General features: G+C 51.8%; 1 protein-coding gene across 1 annotated transcript in view; it reads left to right on the top strand.

The window, feature by feature from the left end:
• The window catches only part of IL6ST (interleukin 6 cytokine family signal transducer), a 38,937-nt gene extending 34,031 nt beyond the window's left edge, over positions 1-4,906 (top strand). Inside the window, exon 16 of the mRNA XM_066240894.1 lies at positions 311-4,906. Within this exon, the coding sequence (XP_066096991.1) occupies positions 311-1,039 (729 nt within the window). The 3' untranslated portion in view covers positions 1,040-4,906. The remainder of the gene's footprint in view (positions 1-310) is intronic.
• Positions 4,907-21,675: the final 16,769 nt, after the last annotated feature.

Raw genomic sequence — 21,675 nt, 5'->3', positions numbered from 1 at the left:
GCACCTCTTTCATTGGTGGTCAGTGAGAGGATCACTGTATTTGGCAGCCCTCCAATGGTCTGAGGAACAGTGAACTGGCCCCCTGTGTAAAAAGTTTGGAGACCCCTGCCCTAGTGCATACTCCTTAGAATCATCTCCGCAGCTGCGGTTTGGGCCATGGGCTGACGTGGGGCTATGGGGCTGGGAGCTGTCTGTTGAAACCCCTCGAGAGGTAGCAGAATCATTGACTTTGTGTGCTGACATTTGCCATGTTTCTCAGAGTTTCTAAAGCATACGCCCTAGGTAATGCCTCATCCTCTCTCTCTCTCAGCATAATTTTAGTTCAAAGGATCAGATGTATTCAGACGGCACGTTCACTGACGTGAGCGTTGTGGAAATAGAAGCTAACGACAAGCCTTTTCCGGAGGACCTGAAGTCCCTGGATCTGTTCCGGAAGGACAAGGCCAGCACCGAAGGGCACAGCAGCGGCATCGGAGGGTCCTCGTGCATGTCCTCCTCCAGGCCGAGCATCTCCAGTGGGGACGAGACCGAGTCGGCCCAGAGCACCGCCAGCACGGTGCAGTACTCCACCGTGGTGCACAGCGGCTACCGGCACCAGGTGCCCTCCGTGCAGGTCTTCTCCAGGTCCGAGTCCACGCAGCCCCTGCTGGACTCTGAGGAGCGGCCGGAGGAGCAGCCTCTGGCGGACGGGCTCGACGGCGTGCTGCCCAGGCAGCCGTACTTCCGGCAGAACTGCAGTCACCACAAGACCGGGCCAGAGAGCTCCCCATCAGAAACCTCCAAGCCAGTGTCGCCGGTCCAGGAGGATGACTCGGCCCGACACACACAGCAGCCGGGGTCCGAGCGCCTGTCCCAGGCCTGCGGGTCTGGGCAGATGCAGATGTTCCAGGAGGTTCCCGCCATGGACGCCTTTGCTCCAGGGACAGAGGGACTGGTCGAGAGGTTGGAAACGGTAGGGGTGGAGGCCACGCTTGAAGAAGGCGTTCCAAAAAGCTACTTGCCACAGACGGTACGGCCGGGCGGCTACATGCCCCAGTAAGGGAACTCGCTTACCCTCGGCGGAGCTGCAGAGCCAGGCCAAGCCCGTGTGTCTGTGATCCCGGAGGACAGTCGCCCTTACTCACCGACATGGGGACGGGGATGCCCTGTCCTCCCCAGTGCCTGGCCTCCCTCCAGACAACCTGGGTCCTTCAACACTACATGAACTGTCTTCCTCCCTGAATGGGGCCTGACCGGGCCAGTTCAGGACCTTTGCACTGAAGAGAAGCAGAAAGCTCCTCAGGAACTTACAAAGGAAACTGGTGACCCAGCAAACAGTGTTTAAATAAACAGTGAGCAACTTGGCACAGCGGTACTGAGTTCCATGCGGAAGTCATCCAATACCATGGTCATGGGAGCAGCAGGTAATGCAGAGAACAAGGTGAGGCGGTCTGGACCCTCTACCTCTGCTGACAACACAATTTTAAAAGAAGTCCAGGCGGCCTGACTATATGAGCCCAACTTTTGTTCCCTGGCCAGAAAAAAAGGGGGGAATGGGCCCATTTATAATCCTATAAAATGTGTGTCGTCTTACGTTGGTAATGATGCCGCAAGTCTTAGAGAAAAGAAATTCTAGAGCTTTAACTTGGAAGATTAAAAATACTAACTTTTAACTACTATATAACCAGTAATGTAAGTAAATTTTCAAGAAGTTGCTGTCACCATGAACAATCTCTGTGAAGAGGCATTTCACAAGTTCAGCAGTTTGCCCAGAAAGGCCCTGGGCACAGACACCTTGAACTGCTGTAGGCACTTAAAACGGTGCTCACCGTCTATAGATGCTTACGTTGTGGACCCTTTTGTAAGGATTTCAGAGAGTTTATGCAGTGCCTTCAGCCTTCAAATGTAGTTCAATTTCATAGGCTTTGTTTCTATTTTTTAAGTAGGCCAAGATCGAAGTTCTTCTTTTCTACTGGGTGTTTGAAGCAGACTAAGTTAGAGGGCGTGACAGACAGACATGCCTGCAGACAGGTACATGCTGCTCCCAGTGAGCATCACAATGACCACTTGAACTCCTGCTGGCTCTGAGGTGGGACCTCAGCTCTGCACCTGCTCTGCCAGGCGCACCTGTGTGCCACCCCCCCCCACACCACAATCGATGGGGACATGGGCAAGAGGTAGGAGCCGAGTAGGAAGACGCTGTCAAAATTCATCACTGCTGTCAAGTGACTGTGCAGAAATAGGTTTTGTTTTCTGTACTGCAAGTTACAGAAACCAGGCTAACTTAAAATAGTTTGTGGAGGCAATTGGAGAATAAAAGGGGTAAGAAGAATCGGTATACACTTACAGCTGGAATAGAATTTCCTCACTGCTCTCAGAACACCGTTCACATTGGAGTTCTCACAACGCCTTCCCCGGTGCGGCCCTGCCCCATGCTCACCCTCCTCACATCTGCGGTCTCTGCGCAACGGAGCAGGTGCTCTGTTCCAACACAGCCCGTTCCCATCTGGGCAAACCAGCAGGACTGGTGAGGGACAGGATTTGAAGCAGGTGAGGCACAGAGTGCCCTGGCAGGGGCAGGAGACCCCACACTCACACTACAGGATAAGGGCATCACCGCAATTTAAGTTGACCATCAGTGGCTGGTCCAAAGCAAGATGAGATCTATCTCGTGACGTATCTTGCAAGTTTATATCTGTTACATTTTTCATTTCCTCAAGATGAGTAGTCACGTTGTTGTGATTATGTTTAGTTGTAACCCTTCTCATAAGCAGTGGCGGTGGAGGAGGGCACATTCTATGTGAACTTTGCACGTGGAGGGGCAGTGGTAACAGCTCACAATGCAAGGGAATGAGAGTGAGGTGTCACTTAAGACAGGCGTCCCGTGAGCAAACTTCGCAGCTTATGCAGAATGTGATAGAGTTCCCCCCCCATCCCCCAGCCACAAAGCACTTTAGACAATGGATATATAGTTACTGTACAAAAATTCATTCAGAAAATGTATATTTGATCACTAACATAAAGTATACATCTTTGCCCTTCCAGACAGAAAATAAATGAAACTGGTTTTAAGTACAGGATGATTTGGCTGAGACACATCTTGAATCATCTGTCTTGATGCATGTGAATTGTATGTTAGGTGGGCAGAGAAAGTTTCCAGCTCATGTGACATTTAGTCTATGTATAAGTTAGTGGGTTTTACCACCCATGAAATCTTTAGCATCCAAAAATTAAGTTTAAAGGACCACTGGCTCATCAGCAAGTTTCTTGGTGGACAAAACTGACTCACTGCTTCTGATGCAGTTGCCTCTTAGAGAACCAAAAACAAAAACCCCCTCGAGCATCCATAGCGTGTGCTGTCAGGTACCGGTGTCATCGGGATCCCTGTCTGGTCTCTCACAAAGGCAGGATTCTGAACAAGTGTTGGAAAACTAACTTTAAACCCATTAAAATCTAAAAAAATCGGCCCTGGCCAGTTGGCTCAGTGGTAGAGCGTCGGCCTGGCTTGCAGAAGTCCTGGGTTCGATTCCCGGCCAGGGCACACAGGAGAAGCGCCCATCTGCTTCTCCACCCCTCCCCCTCCCCTTCCTCTCTGTCTCTCTCTTCCCGTCCCGCAGCTGAGGCTCCATTGGAGCAAAGATGGCCCAGGCGCTGGGGATGGCTCCTCAGCCTCTGCCCCAGGCGCTGGAGTGGCTCTAGTCGCAACAGAGCAACGCCCGGGAGGGGCAGAGCATCGCCCCCTGGTGGGTGTGCCGGGTGGATCCCGGTCGGGCGCATGCGGGAGTCTGACTGTCTCTCCCCGTTTCCAGCTTCAGAAAAATACAAAAAAAAAAAAAAATCAAGTCCTTTTTTAAAACATGGATCAGTCGGCCTCAGCATACCCACGTGGAGAAGAGAGAACAAGCAGAACTGTCCATGCCCTCAGCTCTGTTCCTGCCGACTCGGGTCATTTACTTTCCTCTTGATTCCTCGATAGGAGGTCTACACATCAAATTATCCAGTGACCCGAGCTTATTGTGAAGTTAAAGGTCAAAGGAATTGAAATATACTTTATAAATGTGTACTTATGAATGGTTCTGTTGAAAGTGAAACATCTAAAATAGCTTTATAAAAATCAGAGGTTGAAAGATGTCTTTTTCCTCTCCACAGTTAACTATGTAGTTAAGTCAGGACATGAATAGAGAGGTAGGGTAATACAGAATCCCCTAAAACATTTCCGTTAACTGGTCCCTATTGACTAGCTGTAAACCAAGCAGGAGAGCTTGTGTTTAGGGCATCCAGTCTGACATACCTTCATTGTAAAAAGTGTTGCTAGAAAGTGCTCACTATCACTGCACCTCAGTGAGTCGTGTCTCCACCAGCAGAGGGTCCTGGCTGGATCCTGAAGGACTCACAGCATCTGGAGGGACACAATGAGGCAGAACATTAATACCGGCCACACCTAGCCGCATGCCACATCATTCTCTGTGCGGTTTCAGGAACATATTTCTAAACCATACACTTCCGTTTCAACAGTACTGAAATGGCTACAATTCCAAAGTCATAAGCTACCTAAATGCAAAGTTCAGTGGTTAAAAATTACCGGGATAGCTTTCTGCTATAGGTCATGTGAAGGGTCTGTGGCCCAGGTAAGGTTACTGAACAAGTTCTTTGCACTTTTCTGTGAATCAAGAGACTAGGGAGGAGCCACAAAACTGCAAGGTATTTAGATATTTTGCCTAACGTTGGGTCTTGTCCTAGATTTCAAAGGAAGTATGAATTAGCACACTTGCAGCCTGGTCTTCTTTGGACTGGTCCTTCGCATCAGACAGTTTATAAACAATTCAGATTAGGTCCAAGAGTTTTTTCAAAGCCAAATATAACACCTTTGGGATTAATATGTATTTTTATCAGATGCTACTAGTCTTCATTAGCAATGACAGTCTTGGACACTGCATTAAAAGTAAGGAGGCAGCTCTGGGTGAGCTGTGCCACCCATTTGTTCCCAAACCTTCAGAGCTCCTTCTATGGGTGCCGATGCCATGACCATTCAGGTTGACAGCTGGTATTGAGCATGCACTTAGGGCCAGGGGTGATGAGCTGTTCCCGGTCTTGTGTCCCTCAGACACACTTTCCAGTGCTGTGATACAAATACCAAAATGTGACATCATAGAAAGGGGTATTCTGAAAGGTCAGTGTTTGAAAATTATTTAGTTTTAATACACACACACTTTGATCAGTATGCTCTAAACAGGGGCGCACAGTTTGCTAGTTCTGCAAGTGCAGGGAGATGTGAGGGCCATCTCCTGCAGGTCCGGGCATCCCGTTCCCTGTGAGCGTCCCCTGTCAGGGTCACTCACTCACGCCCAGCTGACCCACTGTCATACACAAGCCTTGTCTGGAGCTTTGTCATGGGGAGTATTTTTACCTTTGTAGCAAGTTGCATGTGCTAATTGTAACCACAGCTGTTGTTCCTTATGTTGACATACTGTTACTATAAATGTACTCATATTTCACCTGTAATACTTTAGGTAAACTTAGGTAATAAAGTTTTGTTCATGGCGTCTGTGTGTGGTCACTGCCCTTGCCGTCCTACACCTGATGGCTAGGCTGACAGCGTCAGTGTGGGTGCCGGGTCCCCGTGTGAGGTCGGTGCTCTGTGTGAGTTCTGCGGCTTTGCAACTGCTCGGCCAGCGTGAAGGGACTGAGAAAATGGACGTGCCGTCATGGCCTTTGTAACACAGTGGATACAGACATGGCAAGTTTATGTACCAGTTTTCCGCATTTAGGAGTTGCCTCACAGTGGAATTTTTTCCGACTGGTTTTGACAAGGGACCAGCTGAGTACAGAGGTGCTGCGCCACCTTGTGGCCAGTCTGTACCACCGTCGTGTCACGTGGGCCTTAGTCCCAGTGAGGCGCCCAGGGTGTAGAACTGACCTGGTCAACCATTCTGAAACTTGGAAGAAACTCATTTGTCCGATTTGCTCGTCCTCACATTGCAATTTTATCTGAAGTACGCACAGTCCAGAACAAACCCACAATCCAGACAAGTGAACATCTTCCTTCACATATGTGCTATTATAGGAATAATGTCTGGCTTTGGGCCGTGTGTTCCTAAACCTACAGCTCTCACAGGCTCAGCCTGACTTCCTGTGGTGCCTCCTGTCTCCCCCACGTTGATGTCTCGGGTCCTGGTTCCCAAGTGGCCCCAGAACTCCTGAGCCTTGTTCCCCAGCCCAGACAAAACAACAGTTCTCACGGTTTAAGCTTTTCTTTTTTAAAAGTAATATAAAACATTCCTTCTAAGCTTTCAAAATATAAACAGAAAATGCAGTACAGCAAACTCTGCTCTATATCCATGTTTAAGATTGAAGCTTTAGCCTGATAGTAAACAAGAGTGAGAGAAAGGGGAAACTGAGGCAGGGAAGGAGACAGGAAGGCACTGCCGAGTCAGGTAACTAGCTTGTGTCCTGTCCATGCGCACGTAGCTCAGCATGGGTGACCTGGAGATACCTTAGAGGGCTGCGTGCGTAACAGCTTCAGACAGTTCTGTCTCCACTGAGGGGGAGAAAGCTACCTTTATCAAGTCCAACATTTATTTTTTTTAGATTATAGCTCTTTTGTCCCAACTGCTAAAGGTTGGGAAGAGAAGGCATGGCGTCATGTTAGAAATCTGGGTATTCAAAACCTGGTTCTTTTACACTTGTTCTAAGTCATTTTGCATGTCAGAAAACAAGCTGGAATAGTATCATTCTTGAACATTTTTGTGTGAGAATCACCCCACGATGTATGTAGTTGATGAAATTGGAGTCTTAGTGGAAGAACCTGGTGAGGGAGGTCAAGGAGTCCTCCCACAAAAGTGGGCGGGAGGAAAAAGTTCAGATAGAATGTCACTCCAGCTGCCGCTTCAGCCAGAGCTAGGGACGGCCCTTCCAAGCCAAAGGGACAAGCAAGCAGAAGTTCATCCCCCAGGACACTTGTTCAAACACTAAATGAAACCCCTTTGGACTCAGGCCAGGCCCCCTTGGCTAGAACAACCCAAGGTTGTTAGTCCCAGTAAGGCAGGTACGCTGTCCCAGAGGCAAGGCGTGCATGTCAGTACCCTGTCCCTAGAGGGCGCTGTTCCCCAAGTTTCGTCTCACGGGATTAAAAACCTGTCGACCAGTGATAGCTTGTAAATGGATCAATATAAGGGTCCCTGAAATTGGTTCTGTATGCTTCCAAGGAGGGGATCATACTTCTAAATGAATGGCCTAAATGAGAATATTTAAGTAAAAAAACAAAACAAAACCAAAAAAACATACCCAAAGGCCCTGAGATTCTAACAATGGAAAACTATTCTGCAGAAGCATCAAAAGAAAAGGCAGCCACTTGGCTGTAGGTCAGGGCCGGCACGCATTTTGCTTGTTTAACCCATACTTCCTAAGACTGGGGTTGCCCAGCGGTGTCAGAGCCCCAGAAGGGACCTCTCAGAAACCCCGAGTTCCACATTCAGAACTGTGGCCAGAAGTGCCCATGCTGCAGGGTGCGGGCCATTTCCTGCACACCCCAGGCATTTCCCCATCACCTGCTGCGGCCTCATGTGGGTACAGGGTGTGCCAAGGTGAACAAACACATACCATCCATGAGATGTGCCTCTCGGGCCATCAAATCCTCAAAATAATCCTTGTGGGGTCACTATCAGAACCATTTACGGACTCATAGGCCCAGAGAGGTGGAACCAGCCAGGTCACATGGCTGACCAAGAACAGAGTGGGTGCGGTTCCAACTCTCACCTGACCCTAGCCCCTGTGCACAGTTGCGCCCAGTGCTGTTCAGCTGGCATGCCTGAGGCCAGCTGGGACAGCCAGGCACTTGCTTCCCAGACCCTGCCTTTTTTTTTTTTTTTTTTTTTTGAATCTGCATCCTTGTCTCTACACTGCCATCTAGTGCCCACAAGCTTCCCATACCCAACTGCCCGCCTACCTCAGAGTGCCCTGACCAACCCGCACTGCCCGGCTTCCCCCAGGCACACTAACGCTGCCTTCCCCTGGCTCACACACAGCTCCCTATGCCCAAAAGGGAGGGAACTGTGTCTCTCTCTCCTGAGCAGGATGTATTTGAACACAACCACAGTCTCATTCTTTAGACAAAGGAAAGATCCCCTAGTCATGGGATCTGGCCCACTGCAGCAGATGACAAAGGATGTATGGACTGTGCACCTTCCCTGAGGGCTCAGGTCACCCTCCTCTTGTCCCAGGTGGGTCAGCTGCCAAGTGCACACCTCCAGCCAAGCCTGACCACGTCTGGGGCTTCTTCATGTGGCTCCCACCATGCCCTGTCTGTCCACTGGGGGCAGCCTCAGCAGCAGAAAGGGCCCACAGCTGCCCAGCTCCTCAACCACAGTGACCACACAGGCTTTCCTAGCTCCCCCATCTTCCCTGGCCCTGCTGTGCCCTGCAGCAGCCTCATACAGCCTCCACTCCAAATACACACTTTCTAGTTTCTTGAGGATTCTTTGTGATTGATTTTTTGACAAGTTTCATTACAATGTGCCTCAAAGCAGGAACTAAAGAAGCCCACAAAAATGTGGAAATCAAACAACACACATCTAAAAAATGACTGGGTCAAAGAAAAAATAAAAACAGAGATCAAAAGATACATTTAGATAAATTAGAATGACAACACGACATATCAAAATTTCTGGGATGCAGCAAAAGCAGTAATAAGAGGGAAGTTTATATCATTACAGGATTATATCAAGAAACAAGATCTCAAGTAAACAACCTAACGTCACATCTTAAAAAACTAGAAAAAGAACAAAGGCAACCAAAGTCAACAGAAGAAAGGAAATAGTAAAACTCAGAGCAGAACTATGAAATAAAGAACAAAAGGCTATAGAAAAGATGAATATAACAAAGAGCTGGCTCTTTGAAAAGATCAATAAAATTGACAAATGCCTGGCTAAGCTCAATAAGGAAAAAATAGAAAGGATTTATATAAATAAAATCTGAAATGAAAAAGGAGAAATTACCACAGTCATTATAGATATACAAAGGATCATAATAAAATACAATGAAAGATTATATGCCACTATATTCAACAATCTATAAGGGATGGATAAGTTCCTAGAACTATACAATCTCCCTAGACTGAGTCACAAAGAAATAGAAAACCTAAATAGACCTATAAGCAGGGAGGAAATAGAAACAACTATCAAAAACCTCCCCAAAAATAAAAGTCTAGGACCAGATGGCTACACTAGTGAATTCTACCAAACATTCAAAGAAGATTTGGTACCTATTCTTCTCAAAGTCTTCCAAAAAATAAAAAAAGAAACAATACTCCCTAGTACATTTTATGAGGCCAATATAACCCTGTTATCAAAACCTGGTAAGGACAATACAAAAAAGAAAGAAAGCTACAGACCAATACCTCTAATGAATACAGATCAAAAGTCCTAAACAAAATACTATCAAATCAAATACAATACATTAAAATAATAACATATCACTATCATATGGGATTCATTCCAGGAGCACAAGGATGGTTCAACATATGCAAATTGATCAATGTTATACAACCACATCAACAAAACAAAGGACAAAAATCATGATTCTATCAATCGACGCAAAAAAGGCATTCAATAAGATACAACATCCATTTATGTTTAAAACACTTCATAACATGGGTATAGAAGAAAAGTACCTTAACATAATAAAGACCAAATATGACAAACCATCAGCCAATATCATACTCGATGGTAAAAAATGAAGACTTTTCCTCTAAAATTTGAAATAAGGCTGCCCACTCACCTCTCTTATTCAACATAGCTCTGGAAGTTTTAGCCAGAGCAATCAGGCAAGAGAAGGAAACAAAAGGCATCTCTATCAGGAAAGGAATCACTTTTTGCAGATGACATGATCCTGTATATAGAAGATCCCAAAGATGCTACCAAAAAACTATTAGAAACAATAAACATATACAGTCAAGTTGCAGGATACAAAATCAACACTACTCAGCCATAAGAAGTGATGGCACAGTGACATTTACAACAGGTATGGACCTTGAGAACATGCTATCACATGAGATTAGGCGTGATGCTGCAGACATGTCTGAGAGACATCCTGTGGACAGGGAGGGAAGCCTGCGGCTCTCGGTCCCAGGACAGCAGGCCACTGCTCCCTCCTCAGCACCAGCAAGCTTCTGTCCTTGGGTCACCAATGGATTGGTTTCAGGCGCCTATGCCCATGCCATGTCCCCGCACCAACAAGCTAGGGGGGGTTCCAGAGTGTGTCTAGACAGGGACCCGTCCCAAGGTGTCTCCAGGCAACCACTAATGGCAAAGAGCTGAGAAATACCTGGTTTCCTCCTTTAAGACAAGTCAATACCACTGCCTCATCAATACCTGCCTTCATCCCTCATTCCTGTATCCCCACATCATTGTCTCACTTCCCGAGAACACTGCCCCGTGACTGCAGCCCCATCTGATGGGTGAGGGGGCAACAGGGGAACTCCTGCCCCAGACATGCCCCAGGTTCACAGGACCAGTCCAGTTCACACCCAACGCCAGGTCAACCCTCCCAGTTACACAGATAGACCCGCAGGATGAACAAAACAAGCAAGGGTGCCCCTTAGAAAAAGCATCGGAGGTACACAAACCCGGCCCCAGTACTCTGACCCATGAGTTTACCTCATCTGTAACAACAACCAGGCACCAGCAATGGAGCCACCTGGAAGAAACAGACCAGTTCCCCAAAACACCCCCTCCCGAGACTGAATCATGAAGAAACACGGTTGGAACAGACCAGTTTATCAGGACGGAGACTGAAGCGGTCATCAAAGACCTCCTGGCCAGCAAAGGTCTGGGGCCAGATGGCCTCATCGTGAATTCTACCGAACGCCCAGAGAAAAATTAATACCCGTTCTTCTCAAACTCTTCCAAACAGCTGAAGAGGAGGAAAGGAAGACAAACCTTGTTTTACGAGGCCAGTATTACTCTGGATTCCAAAGCCAAACCAGGACGCCGCAGGAACAGAACGTCCCAGGCCCATCTCCCTGGTGAACAGAGATGCAAAGATGCCCAACTGAACGCTGGCAAATGAAATCCAGCTACCTAGCAAAGAGAGGAGGCACCATGACCCAGTGAGATTTATTCCAGAGACGCCAGGCTGGTCTGCATCTGTGAGTCAGTCACTGCGACCCACCACAGAAACAAAAGGCAGGGGAAAACCGTTGGGTCGTGTAAGTAGATGCAGAAAATGTAATCAAGGAGGCAGCGGGCCAGTGGAGGACCTAATGATGCAGAGTGGTCAGCAGGCGATCAATGACCAGGTGTGGTGGTGTTCGTCAAATAAGTTTGTAAATATGATATATTTATATATGTTTGCTTGCTTATAGTTTGCATTGGATGTGAGGGTCAGGCTGTAAGCAGGTTGGGTCCTTATAGCCTAAGGCTTAGTAGTTTTAAGACTAAGCTTTTCCACACACCCTTGACTGTTACATGATGTGGGGTGGTGCACTCTTATGAGGAATCCAATATATGCCACAAATAAGTGGCTTTGTATCAGAGACTTCCTTGTTTGTATATTGGATTAAAGGTTTTGATTTCTACACTTTAAAATGGGACAGAGGAGCCCATGCTGGGAGAGAGCAGAGAAAAGCCAAGTGAAGGAGAGGAGAAGCAACCAAGATGGCTAAGTGCTGAAGGAGAAGCCAGTTTGTGCAGAGAGAAGGAGATGGGGAACAGAAGTGAATAAGGCTGGTGAGGTAGAAAGTTTTTTGTTTTTTTTTTTTCTTTCTCTGAAGCTGGAAACGGGGAGAGACAGACAGACTCCCGCATGCGCCTGACCGGGATCCACCCGGCACGCCCACCAGGGGCAACGCTCTGCCCACCAGAGGGCGATGCTCTGCCCCTCCGGGGCATTGCTCCACCGCGACCAGAGCCACTCCAGCGCCTGGGGCAGAGGCCAAGGAGCCATCCCCAGCGCCCGGGGCCACCCCTGCTCCAATGGAGCCCCGGCTGCGGGAGGGGAAGAGAGAGACAGAGAGGAAGGGGGGGGTGGAGAAGCAAATGGGCGCTTCTCCTATGTGCCCTGGCCGGGAATCGAACCCGGGTCCCCCGCACACCAGGCTGACGCTCTACCGCTGAGCCAACCGGCCAGGGCCAGAAAGTTTTGATTCTAGGAATACTCAGGTGAGTCAGTGGCTTTGGGAGCCCTGAATGGAAAGGGAAGTGTTTTCCCACTGTGCGTATTTCTTGCCCGCTGGGTGCAAGCTAGGATTAAAGCTAATGGCCCACCAGTTTTTGGCTCCGTTGTTTCATTACCATCTGTGTCTGAATCAGATGTGAACCTGCACAGGCCAGGCGACTGTAACAGTGGCTGCGGCTACTGGCTTTACAGGTGGATACATGGGAGGGGAGGCCGAATTGGGGGCAGTCAGTCACGTCAGGTGTCCTCAAAAGTGTGCATGGAGGGGTCTGGAAGTGAGGGGGTTGCCAGGCTGGAGGCCCAGGCTAAGCACCACAGCCAGGGGAGGGGGCGCAGGTCTTTTGATTTCTTACAGATGCATCAGGAATCCCTTTCCAAGATCAGAGAATTCCGAGCCAGAGGAGACCAGGGAGAAGTGCGGAGGCCAAGACCCCGTGGCCCGAGCCCCCATCACGGTCTGCAGAGAACTTCCCCTGTCCTTCCCCTGGGGCAGTGGTCCCCAACCTTTTTTGGTCCATGGACCAGTTTAACATCAGAAAATATTTTCATGGACCGTCCTTTAGGGTGGGACGGATAAATGTATCACGTGACCGAGACAAGCGTCAAGAGTGAGTCTTAGCCTGACCTGTGGTGGTGCAGTGGATAAAGCATCGACCTGGAAATGCTGAGGTCGCTGGTTCGAAACCCTGGGCTTGCCTGGTCAAGGCACATATGGGAGTTGATGCTTCCTGCTCCTCCCCCTTTCTCTCTCTCTCTCTTCTTTCTAAAATGAGTAAAAAAAAAAAAAAAAATTTAAAAAAATTAAAAAAAAAAAAAGAGTGAGTCTTAGATGGATGTAACAGAGGGAATCTGATCATTTTAAAAAAATAAAACATCGTTCAGACTTAAATATAAATAAAATGGAAATAATGTAAGTTATTTATTCTTTCTCTGCAGACTGGTATCAAATGGCCCACGGACTGGTACCAGTCTGTGGCCCGGGGGTTGGGGACCACTGCCCTGGGGCACAGGAACCCTCCTTATGCCTGAATTTACCCTCTCACCAAGTCTCCAGTCCTGATCTGGGCACCTCACTCTCCACCATCCCCTCCTCCCCTGCCCTGCCCCACGACCCAGTGCCCCACTCCGGCACTCCTGCAGGGATACCTTCCTGTCTGCAGGAACCCGCAGGGGTCAACAGCCAACACCTGCCTCCTTCCCTCCCAGTCAGCTCTGTCTGCCGCCCTGCCCCCACACCTCCCCCTGCTGTCTCTCCCCTGCAAGTCCACCCCCTGGATGAACCCATTATTGGCCTCACTGCCTCTGGGCCAAACGTTTTGGGCTGACCGGCACCAGGACCGGCCAACCTCAGCGTCAACGCATTCATCACAGCAAGACAGTTTCTTATGTCCCCTCACAGCCAAACTTCCCCGTCCTTCACTCTCCTGTGACATGAGCCTGCCCCACATTCAAGGTACTACACAAACTAACCGTGTACACCAAATCCTGCTACATGAACCGTATAAAACACAGTCAGCCCCCGATCAACAGCGGTCACAGGGCGCTTACTCTGTGCCATGTGACACCCCCCCCCCAGGCGCCATTAGCGGTTCCACAATTTCCCCCATTTTATAGAGACTGAGGCTGGGGAGGCTGGGAGCTCACGCAAGGCCACAGGTGAGCAGGCCACAAAGCCAGCACTGGAAACAGGTCCCTCGGTAACGCTTGGGCTCAGGACCACCAAGCTCTCCCCTAAACTCAGGGTCCGTTTGGCTCTCCAGGGCCTCCAGGGGACTAGGAGCTGACGACCTCTGAGGAACACACAGCCCAGCACCTGGCGCTTGTTAAAGAAACTTGTGTTCAGTGTGAACCGTCTGGTCCTGAGCCGTGTGTCCTGTGGCTGGCCTCCACACACAGTCAAAGGTGCCTGCGAGTCTCACAGGGGGTGTGCTGGGGGAGCCCTTGGCAATGGCCGAAGGGTTAAGAGTGGGAAGCCCAGGCCCTCCTCATGGCTGGACACCCTTTGGGGTCCCGGTCACTTACCTGCAGAAGCCCCTGCAGGGTCAGGCTGCGCTGCCCTCCAAGACTGCATAGGAAATCCCAGCTGACTTGGCTTCTCCCAGAGGGCTTCGGTGCTCTAAGCTTGTGGGCCTGCCCTCTCCTGGGAGTGGGGCACAGGTCTGCAAGGGGGCCCAGGTGATGTCAGGAAGTCTCCCTGGAAGGGTCAGGCTCGCTCACCTGGCTCCAGTTTACCAAACTGAGAAAGGGCCGTTGGGCCGCCGTCTGTGCACCCCACTTAACAGCCAGGCTCCGCTGGAATGTGGGTGGGGGGGCACAGCTGGATCCCATCAGCCCCACAGCGCCGCCCACTTCTCTGCCGGGAGGAGCTGAGCCAGCCCTCCACCTGGAACCCCTGCCTCCACAGAACCAGCCTTGCCCATTGACTTCACGTGCGTCTGAATGGCCTTGGCCTCCACAGCGGCTTTGCAGTCAGGGCTCTTGGCGGAGATGTCTAACACTGGCCCCCAGGGGCTGGGTCCAGAGGGAAGGATGACAGTGGGCAGCAGAAGCCTTGGGGTTTTATTGTGTTGTGCTGTTTGGTAGTGGCTCTTTCTAGACGTTTTTATGGGTTGTGTTTTTTTTCCTTTGGTGGTGGTTCTGTATTTTTTTCTCCGGTGGGGGCAGATGTGCCAAGGGAACGGGGTTCTAGGAAAGAGAGAGGCGTGAAAACTGAGATGGAAAATATTTCTTCGGGTGTAAGAGACACTGGCTTCAGACAGAACATTCCTCTCCCTTCGGTGAAAGTGTGAAATGTTCCTGGAAGCCGCTGCGCACGCCTCCCAGAACGGTCCGCCTTGGCGACTGCTGCCTCTCCGCCGGGAACCGGCACCAGCAAGCCTGCATCTTCCCTGGAACTCGCATATTTTCCGGAAAGACGGCCCGGATGTGATAGGACATATCTTGGGAGCGGCTGGACTTGCCTGCTGACTCACACAGAGAGAACATTTACTCCCGTGTGTACGCCAGGATTTATGAATGATCTGGGAAGGCAGCTAGCTGGGCGCTTCCTCCCCGCTGTGGGTTGCTTCCTGTGAAAACGCATTTGTGTGCGACTGAAGTCGTGGTGTGGACCCCCCCCCCCCAGCGTCCCCGGTTGCCCACTAACTGGAGGGGCTTTCACGGAAAGCTGAGCCAGCACTGGCCGGAGCCCCTTGCTAACCCTGGGGTTCTGAACAGAGAGGGAAGTGCCCACCCGGGAGCTTGCTTTTGTGGTTCTGATGGGCAGCAGCCAAGGGCACCCCCAGGCTGGCTCTCTCTGCGCCTTCCGCTGGAGCCTGACCCTCGGGAGGATGAAGTGCCCACAGAACAGGGGCCTGGCCCTCGGGAGGACGAAGTGCCCACAGGACAGGGGCCTGGCCCTCGGGAGGACGAAGTGCCCACAGGACAGGGGCCTGGCCCTCGGGAGGATGAAGTGCCCACAGGACAGGGGCCTGGCCCCGCGGCACCTCAACTGCTGTATCTGCTTCTGGGGTGACCCTTGCCATGCCCCCAGGCCTCAGACAGGGCTGCTTCGTGAGCGGTGGACTGTTGTAAGGTACCAAAGGCTACAGAATTAATATTTTAGGAAGCTTAAAGAACATTTTTTTAATTTGGGCTAGGCATGCAGAGAGATTTTATAAATGATCTCTGTACTTGAGTGATTAGCATAAAACCAAGATGGCCAATGGCTGTGCTGTAAATGCAAAGGGGAAGGGAAGGAGATTTGGATTCTCTGACCTTCCCCCCACATCTATAAGGAAGCAAGTGAATAGCTAGCCAGGTGTAGGGAGAGAAAAATTAAAATAAACCTTTTCTTATACTAATGGGCCATTTACAGGCATTTGTCCCCATGGAAACTACCTCTCCCCCTCCTGAAAGCATGTAGTTAATGTATGTGTCTCTGGACAAAGGAATAGCAAATGAACACTAGAAATTATAGGAATGTCTTTTAATATGTAAAGTGACATTTTTACCATTGTGTTACCTTGTAAGTTTTAATGTGAAGAAACATCTTTTTATGAACCCTATAGACAGATGTTATAAACTTGCTAATGAATTGTGCCCTATCCCCCCTCCCTTCATCCTTTTCCCAAACCTGTATAGGAGAAAACAAAGGTTATAAGCTTATGCTGTGATGTCAGGCTTTTTCCCCACCCATGTATAATTAAGGGTATGTAACCAGCCCCTAGACTATTATAGATGCACACAATTTGGGACTGCCCCATTTAAGCTATATGCGGCCAGCATATTTAATAAATTTCCTCCTTTAATAAAACTCTTCAAAACTTATCTAGACTGGGTGTCTCTACGTGAATGCGATGAAATGAGGTACAGTGCCTTTCAGAATATGGGGTGCAGTACTTTCTAACAGGATGACACGGTCTCTGCCTGGGCTTGGCTCCCGTCTGGCCCCCCTGGACTCTGGTTTCAGAGACACAGAAGTGGATACACGCTGTCCTCTCAGGAGAAAGCGCACAGATGGCCCGCAAGGCTCTGGCTGGGGCCCAGTGAACAGAGGGAGACATGTTCGGGTACTTGAGAGCCCTGGCTGGTGTTTTTGCTGTGTCCCCAAATTGTCTGCTTGGAAGTGCTTGCTCTCTGTAGCTCTAGAAAGTTCCAGCAGTGGAACTCTCGCTGGGGAAGCCCCTGGGGTCCGACCTTGGCCTGCCCGCAGGCTGGTCGGGGGAGCAGCAGCAGGGGCCGGAGGAGTGAGGGCCAAGGAGCACTCCGTCCCCTTCCTCATGAGAGGGATGTCACCTGGGCATGTTCACAGGCTGAAGGCCAGGACCCTTCTGGGAGAGGCAGGGGAGGGTGGACGAGAGCAGGGCCACCTCCACGTCTGAGACCATCCCAGGAGCCGGCCTGAAGGGCGGGGACACCAGCTGGGGGCACATCCTCCATGAAGTGGGGACCACATGATCCACCGAGAGCGGCAAGGGGTCCTGTGAGGGAAATTGAGGAGCTGGAAGGAGTTTGCAAAAGCTGCCAAGAGGAATGAGAGAGGCAGCTGGCGGAAGTGGGGGGCGAGGCCCGGCTGGGTCCCAGATGGAGGCAGTTCCCTAATACCTGGCCACCTGGAGCCAGGAATCTTCTGACCTCTCCCAACGTCCGATGCTTCATTCTGGTATCATTTTTAACACCAGAGCAGGTAAAATGCTAAAACAGGGATATTATAACAGGGCATAAGAGTGGTTTCACAGCTTTATTATTTGGAAGGTCAGACACACATGCCGTTAGGGAGAAGCGTGTTAAAGGCTAATCAGTCCCGTTGCAGGGGTCGCATTTCCTGACTCCGCCTGGGCATGCAAAACCTCATGCACATGCTCACATGCTGCGTGCAGGAGTGACAGGTGCGGGGAGGAGACCACAGCCTTCCGAGGTGCTCCGCTGCCTCCCTCCTGGCATGGCCCCCGCTGCAGCAGCCTGGCTGCCATGTCCAAGTCCAGGCCTTGGGGCACCTACCTGGCACCTCACCCCATACCCAGGGAGGGACAGGACAGAGAATTCCATTCCTAAAAACTAGGTCAGCAGAGCCAGGCTCCAGGGTCCCTGAGGCCACCATCTAGGCTTGCTGGCCTCCCTTTGTGCTGCTATGGTGTCAGATCCCCCGCCTGTCCCACAGTCGTGCCACCAGCATGGACGCAAACCTCGGACAGGATGGCCCTGCTCCTGAGAAACCATTCCTGCTGACCCCCATGTCCAGTCAAGGCTGCGGAGGGAATGGGGACTGCTAGTGACTTCGGTCATACTCTGCTCTCTGGCCCCTCTGTGAGACACGGACCGCACCACGCTTTGCTTACAGCCCTTGTTGCTAAGTAACATCTACGCAAAACACACAAAACACATTGGTGTGAAACTTCCCTTCTAAAATGCCCCGCAAGGTCCACCTTTTATATAGCCCAATGGCAAGGTCCACAGAGTGCCCGAAGTCCTGCCAGGTACCTCCCACGTCCGGCTCTCGGTGCCCCGGGAGGGAGCGTAGAGGTAGAAGTCAGCAGGCAACACGCAGACAACAAAACACGGGTGGGGGCCCTGGCCGGTTGGCTCAGCAGTAGAGCGTCGGCCTGGTGTGTGGGGGACCCGGGTTCGATTCCCGGCCAGGGCACATGGGAGAAGCGCCCATTTGCTTCTCCACCCCCTTCCCCTCCTTCCTCTCTGTCTCTCTCTTCCCCTCCCGCAGTCAAGGCTCCATTGGAGCAAAGAAGGCCCGGGCACTGGGGATGGCTCCTTGGCCTCTGCCCCAGGCGCTAGAGTGGCTCTGGTCGCGGCAGAGCGACGCCCTGGAGGGGCAGAGCACTGCCCCCCGGTGGGCAGAGCATCGCCCCTGGTGGGCGTGCCGGGTGGATCCTGGTCGGGCGCATGCGGGAGTCTGTCTGACTGTCTCTCCCCATTTCCAGCTTCAGAAAAATACAAAAACAAACAAACAAACAAAAAAAAAAAACCACAGGTGGGGGAAGCTCGGCTTCCAAGTGATTTCAGCAACACAGACCACGATGACGGTTCACTCACGATGCCCAACCAACAGACGAAACCAGTCGCAGTCATAACAGCTGATGCTCAAAAGAACAAAAAGGTGCCTCCACCGTCTCTGGTGGCCCTGTGTGTCGGTGCAGCTCGTTTGGGGCACAGCTCTGCCACGTGTGACACTAACCAGAACACCTGCAGCAGGTGTGACACCATCCCTGGAAACAGCCCCCCAGCATTAGGGCAGAAGTGGGGATGCTATGGGGTTGAATCCACGTCACTTGCAATGATATGAAAGTGCATGTAGGTCCACAGACCACGTGGAGGGTGAGTTAGGAACAGCGTGGGTGATGGCTATCGAGGAGTTTTGGTTGTTGCCATGCTGAGTCCAAAACCGCGGTCTACCCTGGTCGCTGAGTCACAACCACGGCTCGTGCTCAGGGGCCAGGACAGTGAGTTCAGCCAGCATTTCTCAACCTCACTAAGCACCACTGACATTTTGGGCCAGAAGATGCATTGTGTGAGGGCCATCCTGAGAGCTGCCAGCCCCAACCCACCTGGTGCCAGCAGCACCCTCCCAATGCCTCCAGGACTGTCCACTGTCAGGGAGGGCAGAGCGCAGGATCAAAACCACTGATGTGGCCCTGGCCGGTTGGCCCAGCGGTAGAGCGTCGGCCTAGCGTGCGGAGGACCCAGGTTCGATTCCCGGCCAGGGCACACAGGAGAAGCGCCCATTTGCTTCTCCACCCCTCCGCCGCGCTTTCCTCTCTGTCTCTCTCTTCCCCTCCTGCAGCCAAGGCTCCATTGGAGCAAAGATGGCCCGGGTGCTGGGGATGGCTCTGTGGCCTCTGCCCCAGGTGCTAGAGTGGCTCTGGTCGCAACATGGCGATGCCCAGGATGGGCAGAGCATCGCCCCCTGGTGGGCAGAGCGTCGCCCCTGGTGGGCGTGCCGGGTGGATCCCGGTCGGGCGCATGCGGGAGTCTGTCTGACTGTCTCTCCCTGTTTCCAGCTTCAGAAAAATGAAAAAAAAGAAAACCACTGATGTAAGCGATCGAGAGCTACCAACCGTCCCCTTAGCAGTGGCAGGGACAGGAAGCGTGAGGACTGGGGGAGGGGCAGAGTGTGTGCCCTTCTAATAGGAACGGTTCCTGAATATTCAGTTAGAAACACGAAAGGATATAGTTGCTCATTCCAAGTTAAAATTCTTTGTGGGCCAACACAGTGCAGGAAGCCCCAGGAGTCTGCGGGCTGCACGGGGTCAGAGGACTGTTTCTGCTCAGGGCTGATGGGGTGTGAGGAGCTCCAGCCCACGGCTCCACCCTACCTTGATGGGGAGGCAGCCCGGGGGTCCTGCCTTGTGGGGGAGGCGGCCCGGGGACTGCCCAGGAGTCTGAGCTCCGTACACTTTCACATCCTTTGACATTATTCTTCCTTTGATTCTGTTTCCAGTGTTTTAAAACCTCAACAGTGTTTCAGGCTCACGGGCTCTGCAAAAACTTGGCCCAGTAGCTGGCTTGCAAACCCTGGGCCGCAGTGCACCTGCCGGGGCAGCGACAGGGCAGTGATGGAGGGGCAGTGACCGGGGCAGGGGCAGTCACTGGGGAGGCTGGCATGGAGACAGGATCACCCTGCTGGCCCGGGGCAGGCAGACCAGTGGACATGGGCTCTCCCCACACAGGGACGAGTGGCCAAGGAGAGCCGTGGGGGAGTGGGGACCCCGCCTGACCTTCTCCTCCATCACCTCCCACCCTCTCTGCCCCTCACGCTGCCTCCTGAGAAACCAGATAGGAGGCGCACCTCTATGTTCACCAGACTGGCTTCCCTGCCGTTCCCGAAAAGTCTCTGGTGTTTTTGTGAAAGAAAGGCCACTCACAGGTCACCACCAGCGCTGTCTGCACGGCTCCCAGCCCCAGGAACCGGGGATTTTATCAGTGTCCAGTGACCTGGCGAGAACACACATTTTCCTGTTGTGTCCCCTCAATGTCTCTGGCGAAAACAGAGAACGCATGACTGTCCTCAGCCACAGAGGTCTGACCCAGGATGCTGGGAAGGGGGCAGCACGTGACTGCGCCCAAGCAGAAGAAGGTCCCCAGCAGCCTCTGTGTCCTGTGACTCTGCTCTGGACTGCTGGGCGTGGCCGCAGAGCCAGTTCCCGGGGTTCCCAAGGAAACTGCCCCCTCACAGGCGGGGAGGCTGATGTCCAGGAACGAACCCCCGCCCCTGGCATCCATCTAGAACAAAATAGCCCCAATTTCCAGCTCCCAAAGGCAGCAAAGTAAATATGGAACATGATTAGAGGAAGTGCTGGGAAGGGGAAAGGAATGAAAAGAAACAAGAAAAACAGGTAGAGCTAGGGAGACAGAAGCTGCTGGGAGAAAGAGGCCAGGCCAGGGGGGGAGGGAGGGCAGAGAAGGGAAGGGTAGGGGACTTTGAGGGAGGGACAGGGAACCGCTGCGTCTCTGAAACCCCCTCACGAAGCCCCTGGGACCCTTTCTCTCTGCCCAGTCATAGGACCCCTGGAGTCTAGCTCCCAGAGCCTCAGCCAGGGGTGCACAGCCAATGTGGGGGGCACTACATCCAGGCACACTCTCCTCACCCCCCACTGAGCACAGAATCTGAGGAGGTCCCCAAGCTGGAGGTGGGCAGAGGGTCACAGGAGAGAGAGAACAGTGTGGGCACAAGGTTAGACCTCCCAACCAGTTCACAATCAGTGAGAAGGGCCCGCCTGGAACTGTGGGGGTTCACAGAAGTGCCCAAGTCACACTTGGGGGTGGCTGTATCCCTCAGTTCGGGTCCTTCCTACTCCCAGGCCAACGGGCAGGTCTGCAGAGTCTCCCCAGACCTCCCCATTCCCTGATCACCAGCCATCACTGCTCTATGGGTGAGGAGAGAGGGGAATTTGGGGTGCTGCGGGCACTTGGGATTGAATGAGCACAGAGCTTCGGGAAGCAGCCCTGCTGGCTTGTGCCCTCAGTTGGGATGCAGCAACTGGCTGAGGAGAGCGGCCAGGGACTCCGCAGGGCAGGTGTGTGTGGGGGGGG

Source organism: Saccopteryx bilineata, chromosome 1, assembly GCF_036850765.1.
Source record: "Saccopteryx bilineata isolate mSacBil1 chromosome 1, mSacBil1_pri_phased_curated, whole genome shotgun sequence".
Classification (NCBI taxonomy): Eukaryota; Metazoa; Chordata; class Mammalia; order Chiroptera; family Emballonuridae; genus Saccopteryx; species Saccopteryx bilineata.
Note: the sequence above shows the minus strand (reverse complement) of the source record. Positions and strands in the feature narration are given on the sequence as shown.